The sequence below is a fragment of the Calonectris borealis genome, chromosome 18, assembly GCF_964195595.1.
Source record: "Calonectris borealis chromosome 18, bCalBor7.hap1.2, whole genome shotgun sequence".
In the NCBI taxonomy this organism is placed as follows: Eukaryota; Metazoa; Chordata; class Aves; order Procellariiformes; family Procellariidae; genus Calonectris; species Calonectris borealis.
In genome coordinates this window covers 8,175,823-8,196,205 of record NC_134329.1, presented here as the reverse complement: position 1 = coordinate 8,196,205, position 20,383 = coordinate 8,175,823, and the positions used below count along the sequence as shown (strand labels likewise).

At 46.4% G+C, this 20,383-nt stretch overlaps 3 protein-coding genes across 11 annotated transcripts; all 3 read right to left on the bottom strand.

Moving 5' to 3' along the window:
• Positions 1 to 175: 175 nt before the first annotated feature.
• DIABLO (diablo IAP-binding mitochondrial protein) lies at positions 176 to 4,492 on the bottom strand. Its single transcript, XM_075167696.1, has 6 exons — positions 4,414 to 4,492; positions 3,393 to 3,513; positions 2,904 to 3,035; positions 2,074 to 2,184; positions 1,822 to 1,918; positions 176 to 826 (listed from the first exon to the last, which is right to left on the bottom strand). The coding sequence occupies exons 1-6, from the start codon at positions 4,458 to 4,460 to the stop codon at positions 612 to 614; spliced, it is 723 nt and encodes a 240-aa protein (XP_075023797.1). The 5' UTR covers positions 4,461 to 4,492; the 3' UTR covers positions 176 to 611.
• Positions 4,493 to 6,427: 1,935 nt separating this feature from the next.
• LOC142090188 (uncharacterized) lies at positions 6,428 to 7,946 on the bottom strand. Its single transcript, XM_075167700.1, has 2 exons — positions 7,835 to 7,946; positions 6,428 to 6,627 (listed from the first exon to the last, which is right to left on the bottom strand). Exon 2 carries the CDS (start codon positions 6,560 to 6,562, stop codon positions 6,428 to 6,430), a length of 135 nt encoding a protein of 44 aa, XP_075023801.1. The 5' UTR covers positions 6,563 to 6,627; positions 7,835 to 7,946.
• Positions 7,947 to 9,761: 1,815 nt separating this feature from the next.
• VPS33A (VPS33A core subunit of CORVET and HOPS complexes) lies at positions 9,762 to 20,109 on the bottom strand. 9 transcript variants are annotated; one of them, XR_012676442.1, is made up of 13 exons: positions 19,987 to 20,109; positions 19,848 to 19,913; positions 19,616 to 19,743; positions 18,878 to 19,067; positions 17,936 to 18,052; positions 17,069 to 17,243; positions 16,141 to 16,334; positions 14,252 to 14,378; positions 13,995 to 14,062; positions 13,105 to 13,416; positions 12,725 to 12,862; positions 12,397 to 12,565; positions 9,762 to 11,816 (listed from the first exon to the last, which is right to left on the bottom strand). XR_012676442.1 is itself a non-coding variant. In XM_075167676.1 (13 exons), exons 1-13 carry the CDS (start codon positions 20,086 to 20,088, stop codon positions 11,623 to 11,625), a joined length of 1,806 nt encoding a protein of 601 aa, XP_075023777.1. In that variant the 5' UTR covers positions 20,089 to 20,109; the 3' UTR covers positions 9,762 to 11,622. The 9 variants fall into 9 exon arrangements, 5 of the variants coding, with proteins under 5 accessions (XP_075023777.1, XP_075023778.1, XP_075023779.1 ...); XM_075167676.1 differs by having other exon boundaries at positions 13,279 to 13,416; XM_075167677.1 differs by lacking the exon at positions 19,987 to 20,109 and having other exon boundaries at positions 13,279 to 13,416; positions 19,616 to 19,770; positions 19,848 to 19,911.
• Between the last annotated feature and the right edge of the window lie 274 nt (positions 20,110 to 20,383).

Genomic DNA, 20,383 nt, shown 5'->3' with positions numbered 1-20,383 from the left:
ACTAAGAGCAGCTTGGGTAACTCCACAGAAAGTTTTCAGCTCTACAGCAGATGTTTCCCCTGATTGCAATTAAGTGTAATTTGATGCAGCTGTCACTCAGCTAGGTTACAAACTTTTAAGTTCAAATAGAAAACAGTGCTTAATCTCTTACCCAAATGGGCACACTCACAATGAATGCTTTTGCACAGTTTAATAAAGACATCATTTACTTCACAGATTAAAAATAATGACTTGTAAATACAATTCTTTGGTGATACCTAGTTAGCCTCTAAGTTAAGAGAGCTCTCACCAACATCTCAAACGAGCGGTAGGCCTCTCCCAGCAGAGAGACAATTAACAACAAGCTATCCTTGATAGCAGTTTTCACATTTGCATAGTTAAACATTTAAATAATTGAATCCGTAAGTATTACAAACATGGTAAGTTGCAAACAAGATCAAGGCCTTTCAGATGCTTGGAATTGACTTGATTTTGTACAGTAATCCTGTTTGGGGAAAAAATGGAATCATAGGCTTATTTCAGCAGTTTCCCACTATGCCACATCTAGAAGTTTGGGACCCTTCAATTTGTGATTGACTCTTACATATTCTTCGGTGACACTTAAGTTCTTTTCAGTCCTCCCGAAGGTAAGGGTCCTCACCCGCCTCTGTATTTCCTAAAATACCCTGTGGCAATGAAGATTCCTCTCCTTGAGCTTTTATGAGCTCTTCTGTTTGAGCTTCAGCTAACTTGGTCTCTGCTTTCTGGGACAGCTGTCGCACTTCTTGCACCTGTGATTTCACTAGCTGAATGTGGCTGCGGGCTGTCACTGAGGCTTGGTCTGCACCTGAAAAGTAATTTAAATACATTGGGTTAGAGGAGCACTTGGCAAACCTTCAATTAAGAAAGTGACTGTCTATAATTATCATCTGCTTTGCTAAGTGTTTTGGTGGCTCTTGGGCTATAGTAATGCTAATGCATTTACCGTTCATTTACCTTAAACAACAATATGCCTACTTTGAGATTTTTTTTTTTTTTGCCCCCTTGAATTCTTCCCACCCAAACGGGTCACAGCCAGCGTCTGATCAGAGCGATCAGCTTGTGCCAGTGGGTTTGAGAACTAAGCCCAGCCCAGTCATCGTGTGCCAGAAACTTTCAGTCTTTGTCCTGTCCTGGCACCTACCAGCAGCGGGAACGTCTGTGGCACTGCTGAGCTTGGAATCCCTTCTCCTCCCACACTCCTCCCGCTCCTACAGACTCTGTGTCTTTTTCAGGCACTTAGAGAGTTAGGGTGTCCCTGTATATTCATCGCTTTCCTCCCCTTCTCCACTCCAATAACTTCGCCAATTTACCATGTCATCCCATAACTCAATCTCAGAGCTATCAAGTCTCTACACTTTTTGTGGAAGTGTGTATACAGGGAGAAAAGACCAAAATTAATATCTTTCCTGAGTGAAAAGCAAATGTTCTCACTCTTTAATAAAAGTGAATCCAGCTAGAAAGACCTGCCGGGCCCCCTAGGTAGCCTTAGTTCTGTGGCTCCCAGAACCGTGTTTGAACACTGCATTTAAAAATGACTAAACACTTCCCTCAAACATTTTTTGGCATGGTTGGTCATGATCTAAACTGCATGTGAAGCTTCCAGGCCTAGTTCTCAGAATGATTCTACTAGACCTGTAGCCAATAAAAGAATGTAAGTTCTCAGCATCTCTAAAAACGAGGCAGTAAATTGGTATGTTAACTGAATATATATTCTGGGTCTCTCTCAACTCCATTCTCATTCACTAAATACTGCCCAAATGCTAGGGGAAAGAAATTCTCAGTATTTCTGCTTGTGCTTACCTGATTGATACGCAGCTTCTGCTGCCATCTCTGAAAGACGTAACGCTGTCATCCAGCTGGATTCCAGCCTTAAGTATTCCTGCTGTTTTGTTGTCATCTAGGAGTAAAACAAAGTATTACTTAACTAGATGTAACAGTACCTGAATGCTCTTCCAAACAGTGCCTTTGTGAAAAGGTGAGCAAGCGAGACAAGAACTTTCTGAGCAGAGTTTTAAGAGGCAGACTGCTGACTGAAGGGCGATGATTGCTTACATCAACTCTGGCTCCTATTACCACCTGCCAGACTGCATCCACCTCTTCTGAGTTCATTTTCCCAAGAAGATTTGCGTATTGCTTGTAGAGAGACACCAGGGTATAAACTGCCTGCAAAGGAATCATTTCACACAATTACGTGACAATCTGTACATCTCTGATGTTGTCTCAGTGTTAACTGGTGTTAATTAGCAAAATCGCTGAATGGCTCCAAAGGTGCTTTTTTGTCAAGTTCACTGCAATTTTGGAGGCACTGACAGCGTGTCCTGTCTGCCTACAGTAGTGCTGTGGGTAGCGTCTCTTTATATACTTGCCATACTAATAAGGAAGTAAACTGGAATGCAAACTCTTTACTCAAATCGGCACTTATTTATAAAATTAAAACTGTATCTTGTTGTCTCAGACTTAAATATGGCTCACTCCGTTCTTCCGATGAAACTCAAGTTCATGGTATTAGAAACAGGCACAAAAGGTAAATAAAAGACCTATGATACAGGGTGGCATATCCTACTTACTCAGTACGCAGGTATCCCATAACTGTTATGTGTTTCTTTAGCCCCTGAGACATGGATCATTTCAGCTTAAGTTCAAGCTCAAAGCGACAGTCTGACAAAGCTAAAAACAACTTCTGCGCTTTGGTGTAGTAGAAGAGTGAGCCCTACCCCACTGTTTCCTCGGGACGTGACATCTTCAAATCCCCACACCTCTTTTATTAAAATTCATAAAAAACCAAGGTCTGTTTTAAGTATGGTTTGACAGGTGTAGTTAGTGCCAAATAATTTAGTATTTCCAGTACTGACTTGCTAGCAGTGTGCGGTCTCTCAGCTTACCTTTGTATACTCTGTCAGCGCTTCAATCAATGCGTATGTTGTCTGAGAGAGGAGTGTAGAAGTACTGTCTGTTACCAAGGAAACTGCTCTTTTAATCAAGGCATCGTTACTGAGAGAAACTGAGTTCTGTTTCTGAAAGACAAGACATTTACATGATCTTTACACTGACTTTCATATGGATGTTATTAGTAACAAATAACGGTAAGGAAAAGCACCACTGCTGGTTACAAGGTTGGACAGCCTAATTCTCACTGCTGTTTTGCCATTGTAAAACAAGGCAACTGTTTTTGCAAGGTGTTATTGAAGGTAGACATTGTCTTCCTCATTTCTCTTCCTTAACAACTACATGGCTTAAACACCTGTGATCCCCACGAAGGAATAAAATTCTGAGGGTAAGTACTCGTTTGTAAAATGCTAAGCAAGTGGTTTTGAATATTAAACTATTTCTAACGAGTGGGTGCTGTATGTATCTCACTCCTGATACATTACCTCCACGACTGGGACTGCACACAAGGCCGCTCCCAGCCCCGCGCCCACCATTTGGTGCCATCGTCCGTTCACGCCGGAGAGGCAGCGTCTCCTAATATTGGCCAGAACAGGGAAGCTTTGTCTGGAAATGCAAGAAACAAAGTTAAGCGCAAGAAATAACCAGTGTGTGGTGGGAAATAGGTATCAAAGTGGAAAAGAACACCTAGAAGCTGTTCTAGGTGACCTAGTCTCTACCAAGCTTCTGTAATGCAGCTGCATAATAGTTATATTACTTAATTATATTACTTAATTATAAGTACAAGAAAAGATGACAGGCACAGTAACTAGTGCGTTATTAATCCTTTGAGAGAGGAAATGGATCTTATCTGGTACCAACACACTGCTAATATTCAATAACATTAAAAACAAATTAAAAAGCATGCTTAGAAGTGGTATATGGTACATGCAGGTAAGCAGTATGACTGGTAATAGTTTGCTACAATCCAGTGCCACTTAAGGCCTCCTGTAGTCAGTTTTATTTACATGCAATGTTGTGTAAGTGTCCCTGGGGTCAGGGCCTATCACTGAAATACTCGAGCAGAAAAACAGCAGCGCTCAGTCATGAGAATTTTTTTCTGTTGTACAGCAATTTGCTGAAAATAACTGGTCAGTTTTCCTTCTTTTATGCTGTGTACTCTTAAACTACAGCCCACCAGCGGCAAGCGCTGTATGGGTACCGCAGCTACTGCTTGTGCTGTGGCATCTGGAGACAGATGAGGTGCGTTATGACCATTTCTGTGGCACAAGACGCCGCTCCAGCCGCAGCTGGCTTCATTATATCGGGCAAACAGAGCGGGTACGGGGTCACAAAGGGCGGCCAGCGGCAGGGAACTGAGCCGGGAGGTTGACTTCAGCCCTGTCTGCCGCGCCCGCCCCGCTCCAGCCCGGTAAACAGCCGCCTGGGCGCTACCGCGGCCGGGCGCGGCTCCACTGAAACGCCCCCGCCCCCTCGGGACCCGGAGCGGCGGGGCCGCCGCGGTACCTGAGGAGGGAGCAGCAGCTCCGGAGCCACCGGCTGCCCGCAGCCATCTTGGGACTGGCCGGTGCGCAGGAAGTGACGTCAGCGCGTCCCGGCGGAGGGGGGGGTCGTGGAGCAGGCGGGGCTGGTTTCTCGTCGTGGCGCATGCGCAGAGGGCGGGCACGTGGCCGTTGGTCGAAGGCGGGAGCGGCGCGCGCAGCGCTGCGAGGGCGGCTGGAGCCTGAGGCGGCGGGCGGGTGTGGGGTCAGCTGCTCCCGCCGCCCCGGGCTGCCGCAGCGGCTGCTCTGCCCTTCAGGTAACGGCACTTAGTCTCCGGACACGCCATCACGGGCCTTTGAAGCAGAAACGGTGTTAGGAGCTCTCAGCTCAGGCCGTGCTTGGCCAGTTCCTCTCTGTTACTCTGCTCAGAGACACCTGCCAGGCCAGCCCGGCTCAGCAGAGAACAGCCCTCAGCTGTGTGTCTGGTCATCAGCAGAAGTGTTGGCTGAGGTCACACTGACTGACTTCCACAGGTTCTGCTCCCCGCCTCCCCGGTTTAATTCATCTTTGTTTTTCAAGAATATATGCTGCTGCTTAGTGTGCTGGTTTTGGCTGGGGTAGAGTTAATTTTCTTCATAGTAGCTAGTGTGGGGCTATGTTTTGGATTTGTGCTGATAATACAGAGATGTTTTAGTTACTGCCAAGCAGTGCTTACACAGAGTCAAGGCCTTTTGTGCTCCTCACCCCACCCCACCAGTGAGTAGGCTGGGGTGCACGAGAAGCTGGGAGGGGACATAGCCAGGACAGCTGACCCCAACTGACCAAAGGGATTTTCCATTCCATATGACGTCATGCTCAGCGTATAAAGCTGGGGGAAAAAGCGGGGGGGGGGGGATGACATTTGGAGTGATGGCGTTTGTCTTCCCAAGTAACAGTTACGCGTGATGGAGCCCTGCTTTCCTGGAGATGGCTGAACACCTGCCTGCCGATGGAAAGGAGTGAATGAATTTCTTGTTTTGCTTTGCTTGTGTGGGCGGCTTTTGCTTTACCTATTAAATTGTCTTTATCTCAACCCACGAGTTTTCTCACTTTTACTCTTCTGATTCTCTCCCCCATCCCACCGTGGGGGAGTGAGAGAGCGGCTGTGTGGGGCTTAGTTGCTGGCTGGGGTTAAACCATGACACTTAGCTTTTGGCTAGTGGTAATCCCCAGCTTCTCTGGCAAAGGCTTCCTGTATAGTTCTACATGAAAGGCCTTGATCAATTAAATCTATTAGTTTTGTATATACCAGAAATTCCTATCTATTCTCTGTGAGACTCAGTTTGCTCAGCACGGTTTAGTTTTAGCAAGGCAGTGCTGTATCGCAGGCACATCTTTCAGTTAACTCCATGTTTTAAGCCTTTGTTGAAAAGCATTGCACACTTGAGAGCACCAAATAATAGGCCTGTAGGTAATGTGGTGTTGGTGCCCCCACCCCCTGAAGTGTACCTCATAAAACTGTAGGAAGAGGGAAACCTTGTGCTGGTTTGAAATGTCTTTTCCCAGGCCTTCTGAAAAAAATTAGAAGTAATTTCTGTATCTCTGCCTTCACACCCTTAATGAGGCAGAGTTAGACAAGGCAGGACTTGTTTACTTGAGATGTTGGTCATGTTTGAATTGTGTTGCATCCCTCCCGTCCCTCCGCAGACTGCTGTACTGTTTAAGCGAGGTGTGGGGTGGGAATCTCAGGAGAAAACTACTGGGAGGCTTTTAAATATTTCGGGGAACAGGGGCAAATGTCTAGGAGACACACAGAATCTGCAAGAGCCACAAAGATCAGTGAAGTGCATGCATGTGGATACTTTTTTTTTAAATCTTTATTCTTATTCTATAGGAAAATAAGATTGTGATTAGGCAGTAACGAAACAAAACACTTGCAGAGCTGGCGCAGGAGGAAGGGACCACCATCCTGCGTGCCGAGCAGACGCGCAGGACGAGCTGCACGGTGGAGCCTGTTGCCTCCGGCCTGCCTGTGGCTGCAGGAGTAGAAGAGGAGCTCTCATTTAAGCACCAAGAAGTACGTCGTCCAGCCGGCGAGCAGCAGAGCCCCGACCAGCACAGTGTAGCTGAAGAGCACGAAGGCCAGCAGCTCCTTTAGCACCTTGAGGAAGTGGACGGCGAAGGAGTCGGGCATGGTTCTCCCCGGCGCTGCAGCAGGTAGGGTCTCTGGGGCTGGCTGCTGCCGTGCTCCTCCCCGGTCTGTAAACAAAGGGACAGGTTGAGTCTTTCCGAGCAAGGAGACTGCAGAGCCGACGGGGTGGCTGTGCTGTGGGGAGAAATGGCTGTGTTCGGGAGGGTTAATGGCCACCCGTTCTTGTAAGAACGTTGTTAGTGTTAGGTTGGGCTTGCGTGTGCTTGTTCAGAGTCCTGTACAGGGTTGCTGAGCTGTGCAGTGTTGAAAAAGAGTTCGCGATCTGATCAAAGTCTCCAAATCACGGCTGGTAACTACGCAAATTAACACACAGGCAGTGGACGGTCCCGTGTCGGTAAGGGCCAGAGACCCTTAGAGAGTCCAGATGGCTCCTGGTATCTTTCCCCCATCAGTGGCTGTGCATCCAGGAAGCTTCCAAGTTCAGAGCGGTTGCTGATGGTGCATTACCAACAGTGTGTTCTGATCAAAGTGGTCAATTCCTCCAAGGAAGCCACCATTAATATTTAATGATATAATTGCATCTAATGGAGATACTGGCACAAACTGAACCTTTTGTTTAAGAACGACGAAAACTGGGGCTTAAATACAAGTTTGCACAGGCAAATATTTATATGTCACGTTAAAAATAACCTTTAAATGGGAGATATTCAGGATAAGATACTTCAGAATTCATCTTCTAGCTGTATTTTAAAGTCATACTTACACATCACTTCTTTAGAAGTGATTGCTCATTTGTTAGTTTAATATAAAATCTGAACTCTTTCACAAAAGTTGTTGGCTTCTTAGACTTAAAGCTGTGAAGACCCATCTAAAAAATTCTACCGTCTCTCCAATTTATATGTTCTTTTTAATTTTGATCATAACTGTGCCTGATCAAAAATATCCATGCTCTTGGTCAAGCACATAAGGGGAATTTAAAACCAGATTTAAGATAAAGCTAACCTAAAAGGATCATTTCTCTTCTAAACAGTCTAAAGCCAGCCAAAGTAAACTGAATTCCTGTCCTGCCACTTAGAATATTTTTTAAAGAGCTCTTGTGATAAAGGGTTCACTTTTTTGATTAAAAGAAATTCACTTTTTTGGTCTTAGTCATTTCATTCTAAGCTCAGGCACATATATACATTATAGCAGCTATTGCATTTTAAAACCAGCCGTTGTTTCCCAGTTGTTCAAAGCATTGAAGTTTTCTATTTATAGGCTTTACATGATTTCTGATTATCTAAAAATATATTGATAAAGAAGTAAACTGCTTACCCAGGTAGATGATGGGCTCTGCTTCGTAAAGTTCCTGTTTCTCTCTAGTTTTGTTCTGCAGCTGTCCCTTGAATTTCTGGCTTCTAAATGGTTTTTGCTGTTGTTCGATCCCCTTCTGATCTGCTCGTCCGGGAGCCAGGAGTAATGAGGTTGTGTTTGCAGCCCACACAAGGACTAATGCACTAGGTGTGGTCAGGACCAGTTATTATATGACATAGCGCCTTTGCGCTCTGTGCAGCACGGCAGTACAGAGCTCGCCAAACAGCTCCCCTTCCCCAGAGTGCTTTTGTCAATGGTAGTTTGTGAGTTTAAGCACCATGGCTTAGTGTTACCAGGTCAAAACCTGCATTTGTTTAAATGTGGGAGTTTTCCTCTGACAGTGTGTTGTGTCATCTTACAGTTTTTATTCTGCAGTTATGTGGAAGGCTGTTGTGCCTCTGGCTCCATTCTCCGAGAGCCCCGTGTGTCTGGGCCACTCGGGGAGGAGGATGCTCACTCACAGCTGGGGATCGTCCCAGACCAGCAGCACATTACATTACTGTGCGGGCTGAGTCGGGCTTTTTTATCAAAAGAGAGCGAGCCCTGAAGACAGCCTAATCGCTGCACTGTCACTAGTTCACTGCTCTAGCTTCACCCTTGCACACCCAAGAAGTCATCCCCACCTTTTAGAGAACAAGTGCTACAACTCTTTTTGCAGCAAGGGGGGGAGGAGGGAGGTAAGCTGTATGTTTATTTTTAGCAAAACTGCTTTCCGATAATGTTATATGAAAAGTGAAAGTCTTTTGGGGTGGAGGTTGGGTAATGTTTTCTTTTTTTTTTTTGCTTGTAAACCAGACAAATGCAGACAGCAGAGAGAAGGAAGAGTATGTACTGCAAATCAAATCTCTTACCTAAAAAGATATTATGATGTAGAAAATGGCCCCTTAATTTAATTAGGCTCTCTTGTTATCAGATTATTACCCGCATGGTCAGCAAGGCCTTAGACAGAAGAAGAACATAATCAAGCTGCTCAGGAAGCCTGTTAAGTAGTAATTGCTCCTCCAGAGAATCGATCAACGTCAAGATAGCTTTTATTTTTTGCTGTTGGTGTTGAATAGTTCCAGGAAGAGACTTTGTCTAGGTTGAGTGTCCACATGGCTCTAGCTTGGTGGTGGTGCAGGCTACAGTCTGCAGAAAAATATGCAGCAGTGCTTACCAAGTGTCTGGTATAACTATTGTAGAAATAGGTTTTGCCTCTAGTGTTGCTAACACACACACCTGCTGGTCCGAGTGAAAAAGTAAGCAAGCTGTTGGATTGGCACTTTGCGTGGTTTCCTTTATTCACTTGTGGTGTAGCTTTTACATGTCATGACTTCAGTCCACAAACTAAGCCTGTGCTATTCATTTCCTTGCAATTAGTTCAATTTTTAAGGTTTAAAAAAAAAAATCTGGAAAGTGTGATAGTACAAAGACTGTCAAGGTGAAGCCAAGGCAGCTCTGTAAGGATTGCACTGAATCACATTGGTTCTTGGTTTTTTTTTCTGCACAGTTATGTCTAATGTTTGAGTCAAAGCTACTTCAATTTTCTTTTTAAATACTGTGAAATTACCTACTTCACAGTGGAACTGTAGAAATAATGCATAATAAGGCAATCGACGTTTGCTCCTTGCATCATTGTCAAAGTTGCAGCATGTTTTGTTTCTGTAAGACAAGTCTGCAAGTTGCCTACCCATCTGAAGGAAAAAGTCTTAAATGATTAAAAATACATTTTTCTTTAAAAGTCAAGAAATCCAATAGATATTTCTGATGTAGTATGTTAAGTGGCAGAACAGAATGTAATTAGTGCAGAAGCTTAAAGAAAAAAACATGCAGATGTTAGAAAAATAGTTTCACCTGAAGTAGTTCAGTTATCCTGGGGCAGGGGGAGAAGAATACAACTACCACAGTGCAGGGTTTTATTTTATTTATTTTTGTATTCCAGAGAGAGCCCGTGAGCTTTCAAAAAAAGATCAAATACATTTTTTTTTATTTTATGCTAATAAGCAAACGAGTTAAACAGACAGAGGATCTCTGAAGGGGCCGATTTGGCAGAACTGATCTTACAAAACAAAACAACAGACCGAACCCACGGCGTAACTGGAACAACTTGGAAAAAATGAAGGGTTTTTTGGGACATATTATGCATTATGCAGGATAACTAAGAGCAGAAATGTTTACTAAGAGAGTGATTTAAGGTGTGGGTGGTGTTTCTTTTTAGTTGTTTTTTAACTATTTAAGAGTGAAATGCAGTGTGAAACAGTCTTCAGCGGTTGCTGTTGAAGCATGTGGGCGAGTATAGTGACAGTGACCAGGAGAACGGGCTGAGGCGCAGCAGCACAGGCTCTGGCAGTGCTCAGCTGCACAGGCATAAGCAACAGCCCCTGGTCTGCCTTCCCAGCCTCTAGCAATTAGCAAGGCTGAGTCTTCTGGAGCCAGAACCTGCCTCTTGCACACGTTGGCTCAGCAGCACCAAGGGCCCAGCCACCAAGACCATGGAAAATTCCATTTTATAATTTTGAGCTCTACAACAGCTTGTGGCAACAAGTAAGTACCGCAATTTATAAACTAAATGGGGGGGGTGAAAAAAAGTGTCTGTTTTAAGCCCGCTGTTTACTGGGTCACTGACATAGCTATTTTTGGCCTGAGTCCCATGCAGGGAGTATCTGTATGTGCCTTCAAACACAAGCTCTTGGCACACTGATGTCATTCATACCCTGGAGTAGCCTTCCAGAGTCAGGTGGGTGTACCCAGGACAAACAAGCCACCTCACACCGATCCCTTCAGAGGGCAATTGGAGTAAAAAGCTCAAGCATCTCTGTTGTAATTTGAGTGCAGTTGATTGTATTTGTAGTCAGTGCTGTTGACATGCATGTGGTTAGTTCAAGGTCTAGCTGTTGCTGCAGGAAACCCAACAAATGCCTTGGCCAAAGCTTGCAGGGCAGTGGACTTGAGTGTGGCCTACAGGCAACTAGCCCTAACAGACAGCTTGTTACAGTACAGTGCACGCTAAGCAGGGCCTGCAGGTGCATTATTCTGGATGCCCAAGAGCCATGAAGTTTCTAAACCTATGCAGTAAAAAAGTTACCCTTCTTTTTCTATTGTACAATCTGCTTCCAATGATGGGAGGGGATTTAGCTACTGTGGCCCGGCCCTTGCTGCTGCCTCTTGATGTGAACGTGCTGAAGCTGGGAGAAACACAAGTTCCTTGGCTTTCATCAGGAAGATGAGAGCAGGAAACCCCCTCACATACTGAACCCTGGCTACAGCAGAGGTGCAGCCCAGTACAGATCTCCGACAGAAACAGATCCAGCGCACTGATGGAATATATCAGGCACCAGAGAAAGACAGACTGGGAGTATGGGTATGAAATCAGGAACAGAAAACATCCTGCCTCCTCAGTAGTAATCACATCCCCTATTCAAACCAAACTGAAAGAAAAAAAAAAAAGAAGCAATTTGCCAAATAGGACCAGGGCAAATTCCCGCTCCCCCAGCACTTGTTTGCTGATTCAGACCACAAGAGGGATCTCTCTTTCTCCCATTGTTTATTTGTTAGTGCCTTTCAGCACTGCTCATCTACGAGGAAGTTCCACAAACAGCAGGAACACAAGTGCAGAGAGGGATGAGGGTAACTGCATCATGAGCCGGTCTCAGGAGAGCTTCTTTCACTGCGTGTTTCTCTGATGTTCAAGCAGCCATGCTGGAAGACCAGAAGCTGATGTGCCTGTGTCGCACAGGGCCTCTCACTTTTACTGTCTCTTGCCACAGACCCTAGAAAGGGGCAGGCTCCAGTTTTTCCATCAAGGATTTGATCCAGCTTGTTCCATTGATCAGTTTTGTAGTGGCAATGACGTACTCTGTGCCTCCATCTTCCATTTGGGACAGAAATCTCAGTGCAGCTATTTCTGCGTATGTCACACCTCCCAGGAAGAACACCAGAGTGACTCGGTTCTCACCGTGCTGACCTGTGTATTCAGAGAAATTTACAGGTTGTCTTAGTTTTATTTTTACGTCTCCTATCCATCAACTGTCAATCAAACTCAAAATGACTTAAAACTGAAATAAATGTAGCAGTTGAATTAGAGGAGAGACCTATTGGGCGGAATACCAGACTGGGGCCCAGAAATGCAGCCTCTGCTCCCAGCTCTGGAGTCTCTGTACAGGATGTGTTTCTGCCTGCCCAGGCTTAAAACTAGGAGAGTGATGCTGACCTTCTTTGTAAAGTAATGTTACTTGTTAAAATCACAGTGTAAGGTTAGGGTTTATTTTAGTACTCTGATGAGAAGGTAAACAAATGTACAACTCCATAGCATTTTCAGTGCACATGGTGCTGTGCATTAATAGCAGGCTAAATGTGTGGCTGGACATTTTAAAGAGGCCAGAAGGCTATCTGTCAAAAATGGCTTAAGTAGATCTAATACTGCAGTGGGACGGGGAGATGAGATAGATGCCTGGACTCTACCAGCCCTGATTTCAGGTTGCCTTATTCCAGCCTAACAGACATGCATCTCCCTTTAAAACATGGGAAAACAAAGCAAAACTTACGCTTTTTCTGAAGGCCAGTAGGTAACTGTTGCCTCTCCTCAAAATGGGGACCCGGCAGCATCTTTAAAACCTCCTCTATGCTCCGCCACCCTGGCCGAGCCAGTAGCTGTGCCAGGCGTACGCTCAGCGGAGCGTAGCCACTGTACACGTAGGAAATATCGTTGGGGTTCTGCAGGAGAGAGCAGAGTGTGAGTAGCGGGTGAGTGCTACTTCATGCTGAAAAATCGCACCATAGAAATAATAAAAAAAATAAAATTATGAGGGTTTTCCTGCTGCACATAATCCTGTATTGTTAGACGTAATGTTCACTGCCAAGGCATCTGTTTACCTGTTCATTAACATCATCCATCCATAAGCGCAGGGTCTTCCGAATTGTTGGGTAGTTATTCCTACCACTTGTCTGAGGTTTCAGGAGTCCAGCCTTTTCTAAGTTGTTTAAGGTCAATATATGTTCATAGCCATAAGTCTGCAATATAAAGAATTCACCTTTAATACCATGTCAATAGTCCATGACCAGAGTGTTTAAAAAAAAAAAAAAAGTCAAAGATGTCAGTTTAAATAAGTTAAGGCAAAGATGTCAGTTTAAAAAAGTTTTTTTGTTTAAGATCTCTCTAGAGTGTATCCATTTAGAGTATTTAAATCATGATAGCAAAAAGTGCAATGATATAAACTGCTCTTATCAACATGTTACAAAACATATATAAGCACCTCCTGAGTCATTGCTATCAGCCCAAACAGAAGCCTCGGTGCTCCGTCTGTGCGCACTGGACATCAACACTACCCGTGTATAGGATGCGTCTGTCTAGAATGCAAGTGTTGTAGAGCTGAGGCTTTGATGTGGATTTTCTCAGAAATTTATCAATCCAAAAGTTACAGCCCAACCTGGAGAATCTCTCTTTTGTAATGGTCCAGAACCTTCTGCTTCAGTCCACTATTGCATACAGATTGTAAGCAAACGAGACGCAAGATCTTGATTAATGGATGTTTTTGAGCTATGCAGTCTTCAATATAATTGTTAACCTATTAAAAAAAAACAGCTGTTATTTAAAGACCTGTTAAAGTGCCCAGAAGACCTGGAAAGAAAGATCTAGTTTTGCCTAGTATCTCCAAAACAGAGTGCAGCTGCTCTCCAGGCAGCGCAAGACCGTCTGTAAAACAGTGATGCAGCACTGGTTCCACCTAGCATCTTTCTAAAGCATGTCGATTCCTCAGTCAATAGCTAGACTTTGATGCACTAAAAAAGTTCAGATCAACCGTCTTGAACCTTCCTCTGATCCCTCACAGCAGGTAGTGCCCCTGTGCAAGCCCAAGAGCCCCAGCTGCATACACCTGTGTTACAGGCAATGATAGGTAACTGGAGCCCGGCAAAGCACACGGTACAGCACCGCCTCCAAGTACGTTCAGCAACGCATGTCACTTGGAAAAAACAGCAATTGTGCAAGGAGATGCAAGTGACAGCTCACAAACTTGACACTGGAAGGAGACAGACATCATCTAGATCAGATGTTTCCTCTCTCAAAAACCCCAAATGGAAAAAACCCAGAGAAATACATTGGGGTTGAAAACATGAGAGTCACTGATTGTCATTATCTGCTTACCTTGTCTGTGTCTATTCCAGACATGAACTCTTGCTCCACTGTTAAATTATCAAAGAAATCTTCAGATGCTTTGGGAAAAGAATGAAAATCAATACAATAGCAAAACTGACAGCTTATTTTCTACATTTAACACTTCAGCAGAGATGCACTGGATGGAGCAAAGCCAATTTTTGCCAAGCTGAATAACTTGTCCATCAAGTTGTCTTGCATCTTGCTATATTTAAATTAGTCAGATAGACTATTGAACAAATACTCACTGGTGATGTCTTTGATGAGTTCAGCAATGGAGGTGTGGTTTGCTAGAGAACTTCTTGCTGCCTGCATGTGTGGCAACTGTGAGACAAACTGCTTAATCTCTCCAACGGTTTTCGCGTGGTGTCTTTCCTAAAGAAATCCGTCGCTTAGGTTAGGTCTTGTTCAGATTAATTGGCCACACACCAACTAGATGATTTTATCATGAAAAGGTTTTTTACTGTACTCACTGAAACAGCAGATACAGTTAGAGATATGCAACCTTTCAGACAAAATACTTTAAATGCTTAAACTAAAGTCATAGCATTACCTGTAACAGCACTTTGATCATTAGGAGAGGCAGGACATAATAAAACAGGATCCTTAGACTGTTTTTTTTCATTATACCAGTATTGCCAATCACTTTTCTGCACCTTTGTCTGACTTCAGCCATCGTTATCTGCTCCTCAGTTTCCCTACCAGCAAAACTACCTTTTCCATGCAAAGATGAATTACTTTGCTAGCTGCCAGTAAACATGGAGCTCTAGGCAAATGCAGTCAGAGACGGGGGACATTTCCCCTCAAAGCAGTAGTGAAAGGTGCTGAGGAACTGGGCTGGGAGGGTCTGCGTCCCTCTCAAGCAGAAGCCCGCCAGTCACTGTACCTGGCTGTAACAATGTCCCAGGTTTTGAGCAAGGATCTGATGAAGCACAATGCAGACTTCAGCTCTCAGAGCAGTCGAGAGGTATGTATTTCATTTGGGCTACTTGCCTCTTGCTGCAACTTGGAATAAAAATAAAAATTTGACTCATATGTGAAGGATTTAAATGGGCAAGTGCAGGCAGGAGAGTGATAATGATGAAGCCTGCAACTTAAGAAGTCCTCTGCTGCCAATATGCTGCTGTTTCATTATCACCTATTACCTCTGACAATTTCTTAAATTTTTTTTTTTAACAACCGCTATGAATAATCCACCTTTAGCACCTTCAGCACCAATACTGCAGTAACAGACATATACGAGGAGATGAGGCTGAGCACACAGTATTTCAGTTAAGGTATCATTACCTTGTCTTAAATGTGGCAGAAGTGAAGAGGCAAAGCAAAAAACATGGAAATAGAATCAAACAGTGTAACAAGTTCTCTCGAGAATCACCATGAAGTCTGAAAGCAGAGATGTGGGATCTCAGTTTCCTTATGAATCATCGACAGGATGTTTTCAAATAAAACCACAAACACACCCCCCAGCACTCTCCAGCTTTGTCTAAGGTGATGAATTTACAGGTCAAACCTCCTGTAAGACAACAGTCTTCTTCACGTTCCTATTATTTTTTATGCCAGCCATAATACTCTATGAATATACATTCTGGAGTTTTATTTCTTAAAGCCTTTTCTCTGCATCCTCAGGAAATACAACGGGAAAAGGACCGTTCACTTAACAGGTAACAACAGCAACAAAGCGGAATTGATCAGTATGCTAAAACTAACCTTCGGCCAGTTGCAGAGGGAAGCAGCACTTGACTGTTCTGCAGACTGAAGAATGCAGTTCCTATTACGGGAACTACGGGTTTACACAGCACAAATGTGGTTTAGGCTAGCTCTGAGACAAGCTTTTAACAGTGAGGATAGGAAAAGCCCCAAAACAGAGGTGTGTGGAGAAGAGACGATCTGCATTACTACAGGATTCTTAAGAGGAGATTTGACCAACACCTACTCAGAACAGTTGAAATGGAGGTGATCTTGTCCAGGACAGGGGAGCAGACTGGAGGGGCGTCTGAGGACTACTTGTTTTTTCTCTGGCTGGGGGATTACTCCATGGCAACAGCTCGAGCTGCCAGTCACAGCCCTGCTGAACGCAGACTGTCTGTATCTGACGACAAGAATGCCCAAGGGATGCACGGTCGGCTACAGGCCTCACCTCAAAGGCTGCTGAGATGATCTTGGCTTTCTTGCTCAGCACTGACCCCACAGCATTGAAGTTCTTGTCTCGGATTTCAGCATACAGCTCTTCAGCAGAGTTCAGCTGGAGCTTCTTGGGTTCTGTGGGGAGATCTTTCCCACCCTCACCCTGCTTCTTCGGGGCAAACTTTTCAGGAGGGAGTTTCACATACGCTATCAAATGCAGAGAAATAACCCTTATAAGGACTGGAACTTCACCATCAGAAGTTAAGATAAGCAGGCTGTGGAAACGTGTCCCCTGAGGTGGAAACAGTTCTGAGCAGCAAAGCTAACATAAACACCAGATGACTCAGTGCCTATGTGTTAATTAAGGAGAGTCTCCCTGTACTCACCCAGGGACCCTGTACTCACCCAGGGACACACACATACATGATCAGAACCCAAGTGCTTGCTACCCTGCTACCAAAGAGGTTTGGAGGCAGCCTTCCAGCCACTCTTCAGTACAGCAGGAGGGATTAAAACCCATAAATGCCTCTCTGAAGTTTTTCTTACTACCTTCTCAAGAGCAGGAGAGTGCTCTCAATGGCCTTTCATAAACTGTTCCTTCCCCTGAGTGTGGCACATGAGCCAGTCAGGCTGGAGGGTGAATGCATACACTAACGTTCTTACTCCCACTCTACATGTTCTGTGTCACTGTGTCTGCACCCAGTCACCATCCAAAATATTCCCATTCAATAACATGCACTGTACCCAACTCCCCTTCCTAGGCACAAAGAGGGCCAGAGCTGATCTTGATGGGCTCTAGCTTGGGACTGAACTATCCCCTCACACTAAGTTCAGGTGAACTGCTCCCACGTCACTGTCGTTTAGTGAAGCAGAAATCCACCTGACACACTGCAACCTGCTCCAGCACACCACAGACCTCCCCCTTACCCGGCAGTACTCACTGTTCTGAATTCCATAGATTTCATCTATCAGCCCTTCGTACGTCAGCTGCGTAGCTAACGGTGTCAGCAGATCAACATTGCGGTCCAGCAACAAGAGGGTATCAAAGACGGGAAATATCGAGTTCTGGCTTCCAGGGAACTCACGCTTCATCCTGATCATCATATTAGCCACGTGCTGAAAATAAATCACGTCGGTCTGGTTATGGTGCAGGCCACAACAGGCAGATTTGACTCCTAGGCCCTACAAGCACATGCTCATGCAAGTATGGGGTGCAGCCCTGCGTAAAGGAAGAGAATGGCAAGAGGTACAAACGGGCTGACGGATGGGGGCAGGACAAGACCGGTAAAAAGTGCTCCTCTGCTGCTCCCTGCAGCTTAGCAAGACAGTGACTGTGGCCGAAGCACTGGTTCATCTCAAGCTGCTCCCTCATTACAAAAGGTACCAATTAAACCATAGGTTGATCAGAGAGAAGAAAAAAGGGTAAGTGAGTTACAGCAAGAGATGAAAAAGCTAAGGCATGAGCAGTAGGTTACACGTTTCCCGCTTTACTCAGCCCTTCTGATACCAACAGAGCGGCTAAATGTTAAAACTCCACAGAAAAAAGAACTGCTGAAAACACAAAGGCCTATGAGCAAAAAGCATATGAAATCAGATAAATCCTCCTGACAGGAAGACTTATGGAACAGCAAAGACTGTTCTTTTGGCCAGAGATGACTAAGACCTGAATGCCATGATCCTGAAATTCCAATATGACAAGAAGGGTCCGCGGCTGGATTCAAAAAACCCACAGGTGCATTTAACCAAACCCTCCTTAAAGCAGTTCCAAAGAACAAGATGCATTTTTTCAGCAGCAACATTTGCCTCACCCGCGCACACTCGCCCTTCCCAAAAATCTGCGGGATGGTTCCGTAGAGTGCCTGCAGCGTCATCAGCCCCTTTGCTGCATGGTACAGGCTTGTCTGGTCGCTCTCCAGGTAACATTCCTAAACAAGAAGAAGGATTCCTGATGGAAGGTGTCGATCCGACACAGCTGCTTCCACAGCAGAATATGGTCCGTGTGAACAGTTCAGAGGAGACATAGGCTGGGGAAAAAACTATGGCTGTTGGCGAATTGTTGGACCTTATCTGTGCTGTCAGTACATCACATCACTTGATCAAACCAGACACCGTAGTATTTTTGAACCCCACATGCTATTCCCAGTTTGATGTAGAGGAGCAAGAGAGCTAGAAAGTGACTGCAAAGAGCCTCTCCCTCTAATTAGGCCAATCTGAGAGCACACCACCTCATCGTAGCTGCCGACAAGCTGCTGCAAGCCCTGACGTGTCCTCTGGGCTACGCTTAATAAGGCAGAGATGGCCAAAGAAACTCTCAAATCTTTCCCTCCCCAGACGCAGCGTTCTGAGAAAACAGGACACACAGCTGGTATGCGACAGCTGTTAATTCTCAGTGCAGTTTAGTGCGCAGTATTAACCATTGTACATGGCTCTTTGTCTGCGTATCGACACAAACCGTGCTGGCTCTTTCTAATGACTAAGTATGTTAAGCCTCATGAATGCTCGATTTGTGACAATAACACCAGCAGTTAAAGCTGGAGGAACTGGGGTGCAGCTTGGTGTAGTGACGGTTCTTTCAGCGTTCAGTCAGAAAACACACAGAGAAGTTCAGGCTCGGTTCAGCACTCAGGATCAAGTCACATTGCTCTGCAAGGCCTTTCCCTGCTGAGCGGGTCACCGAGAGCCTCTCTACCGAACACCAACAGCCAACACAAAACCACACATTTTTCCTCGAGGACGATTCGAGCACTTACCTTGAATGCGCTCTCAGACTCCATGGAGAGCAGGTCTCCATCGAAGGGTATCAAGTCCAGGCTGTACTGCTCTCGGTGGATGAAGGACCCCAGCACGCCCTGCTCCTTCAGCCACTGCTCGCAGAGCAGGCTGCGGCGCGGCACGAAGAGGATGTGGAAGTCCCTCTGGGGAGAACGGCCTCTGTCTTCCCTGGAAGAGTCACAGGCAGGAGCAGAGCAAACGGTAACTCAGCTGCACAGGTAGCCAGCACAGACCGCGGGCTGGGGGCACTGAATTCAAAGGAAATAGGAATGCCGCATTTGGTTATTACCACCAACTTCCACTCCTAGCTTTATATTTCAGAATATTTTTTACCCAGCCATGTGTGTCCACAGCCCCAGGTCTGAAACCAGGGCAAGGTGACTTGCTTTTCCTGCCGTTCTCAAAAGGAGGCTCAATCAAAGCATGACTCGTTCCAGCTAATTAGAAGGAACGTACATCCTTTTAACGAGGAATGCACCTTCTGCGTCGCCAGCCAAAGTGAAACCCCGCTCCCCTCCCAGGCTGTCTTGCAGCCCGACGCAAGCCCCGAGAGCAGCCGCGCTGCAGCGTCGGCGTCTGCGCGTAGTTCCCTGTTTTCATCCCAGAGGTGACAAACCACGCGGCGTTTTCAGGCCAAACCTGTCCCCTCCTTGGGCGGGAGCCCCAGCCGGCTCCCAAGAAGAGAACCGCGGGTCGCCCCCTCGCAGCCGCCGCACCTGAGCACGTTGTCCGTGATGATGTCCATCAGCTCCAGCTTGGGCCTAACGAAGAAGATGATGTTCTTGACGTCCGCCTGGGGCAGGCGGCCCGGCTTGAGCGTGAACATCTTCTCCACCTCATGTTCCTAGGCAGAGGCAAGGGCCTTCGTTAACTGCGGGGAGCCCCGGTGACGAGGCCCGGCGGCGGAGGGACCGCCGCCCCGCCCGCCGGCCGCGCCGCGCCGCTTACCTTCAGGAGCGAGTACTGCGCGATCAGCCCGAAGGGCCCGGTCAGGTACTCGTCCCACACGATGGCCTGCGGGAAGGGAAGAGGCGTCAGGCCCGCTCCCCGCCGGGCGCCCCCGCTGCCCCCCCGCCGCCCCGCTCACCTTGGAGCCCGCGCACTTGTCGAGGAACTCGCGGAGCTCCCTGCGCCCCGCCTCGCGCAGCGCCGTCAGGTTGACGCGCCCCGAGCTCAGATGCGCCGCCATCGCCCTCCCGCCGCCGCCGCCCGCGCCGCTCACGTGATCGCCGAGGCGTCGCCGAGGCGGGGCCACGCAGGGAGAGGCCGCGGCGAGCCGGCGCGGGCAGCCCGGCAGCACAGCGCCCCCTGGCGGGCGCCACGCCACCCGCGGCGGCACCAAACCCCTTCGCTTTTACCCGAAACTCCCCACCTCCCACCGGTTTGTTGACGTCAGCAACGTTCGCGGGCCGTTACCGAAAGCCTGCTGCGGGAGGGTTCGCGTGAAGCGTTAGTAAAAGCACCCCACAACGCTGCTAACGTTT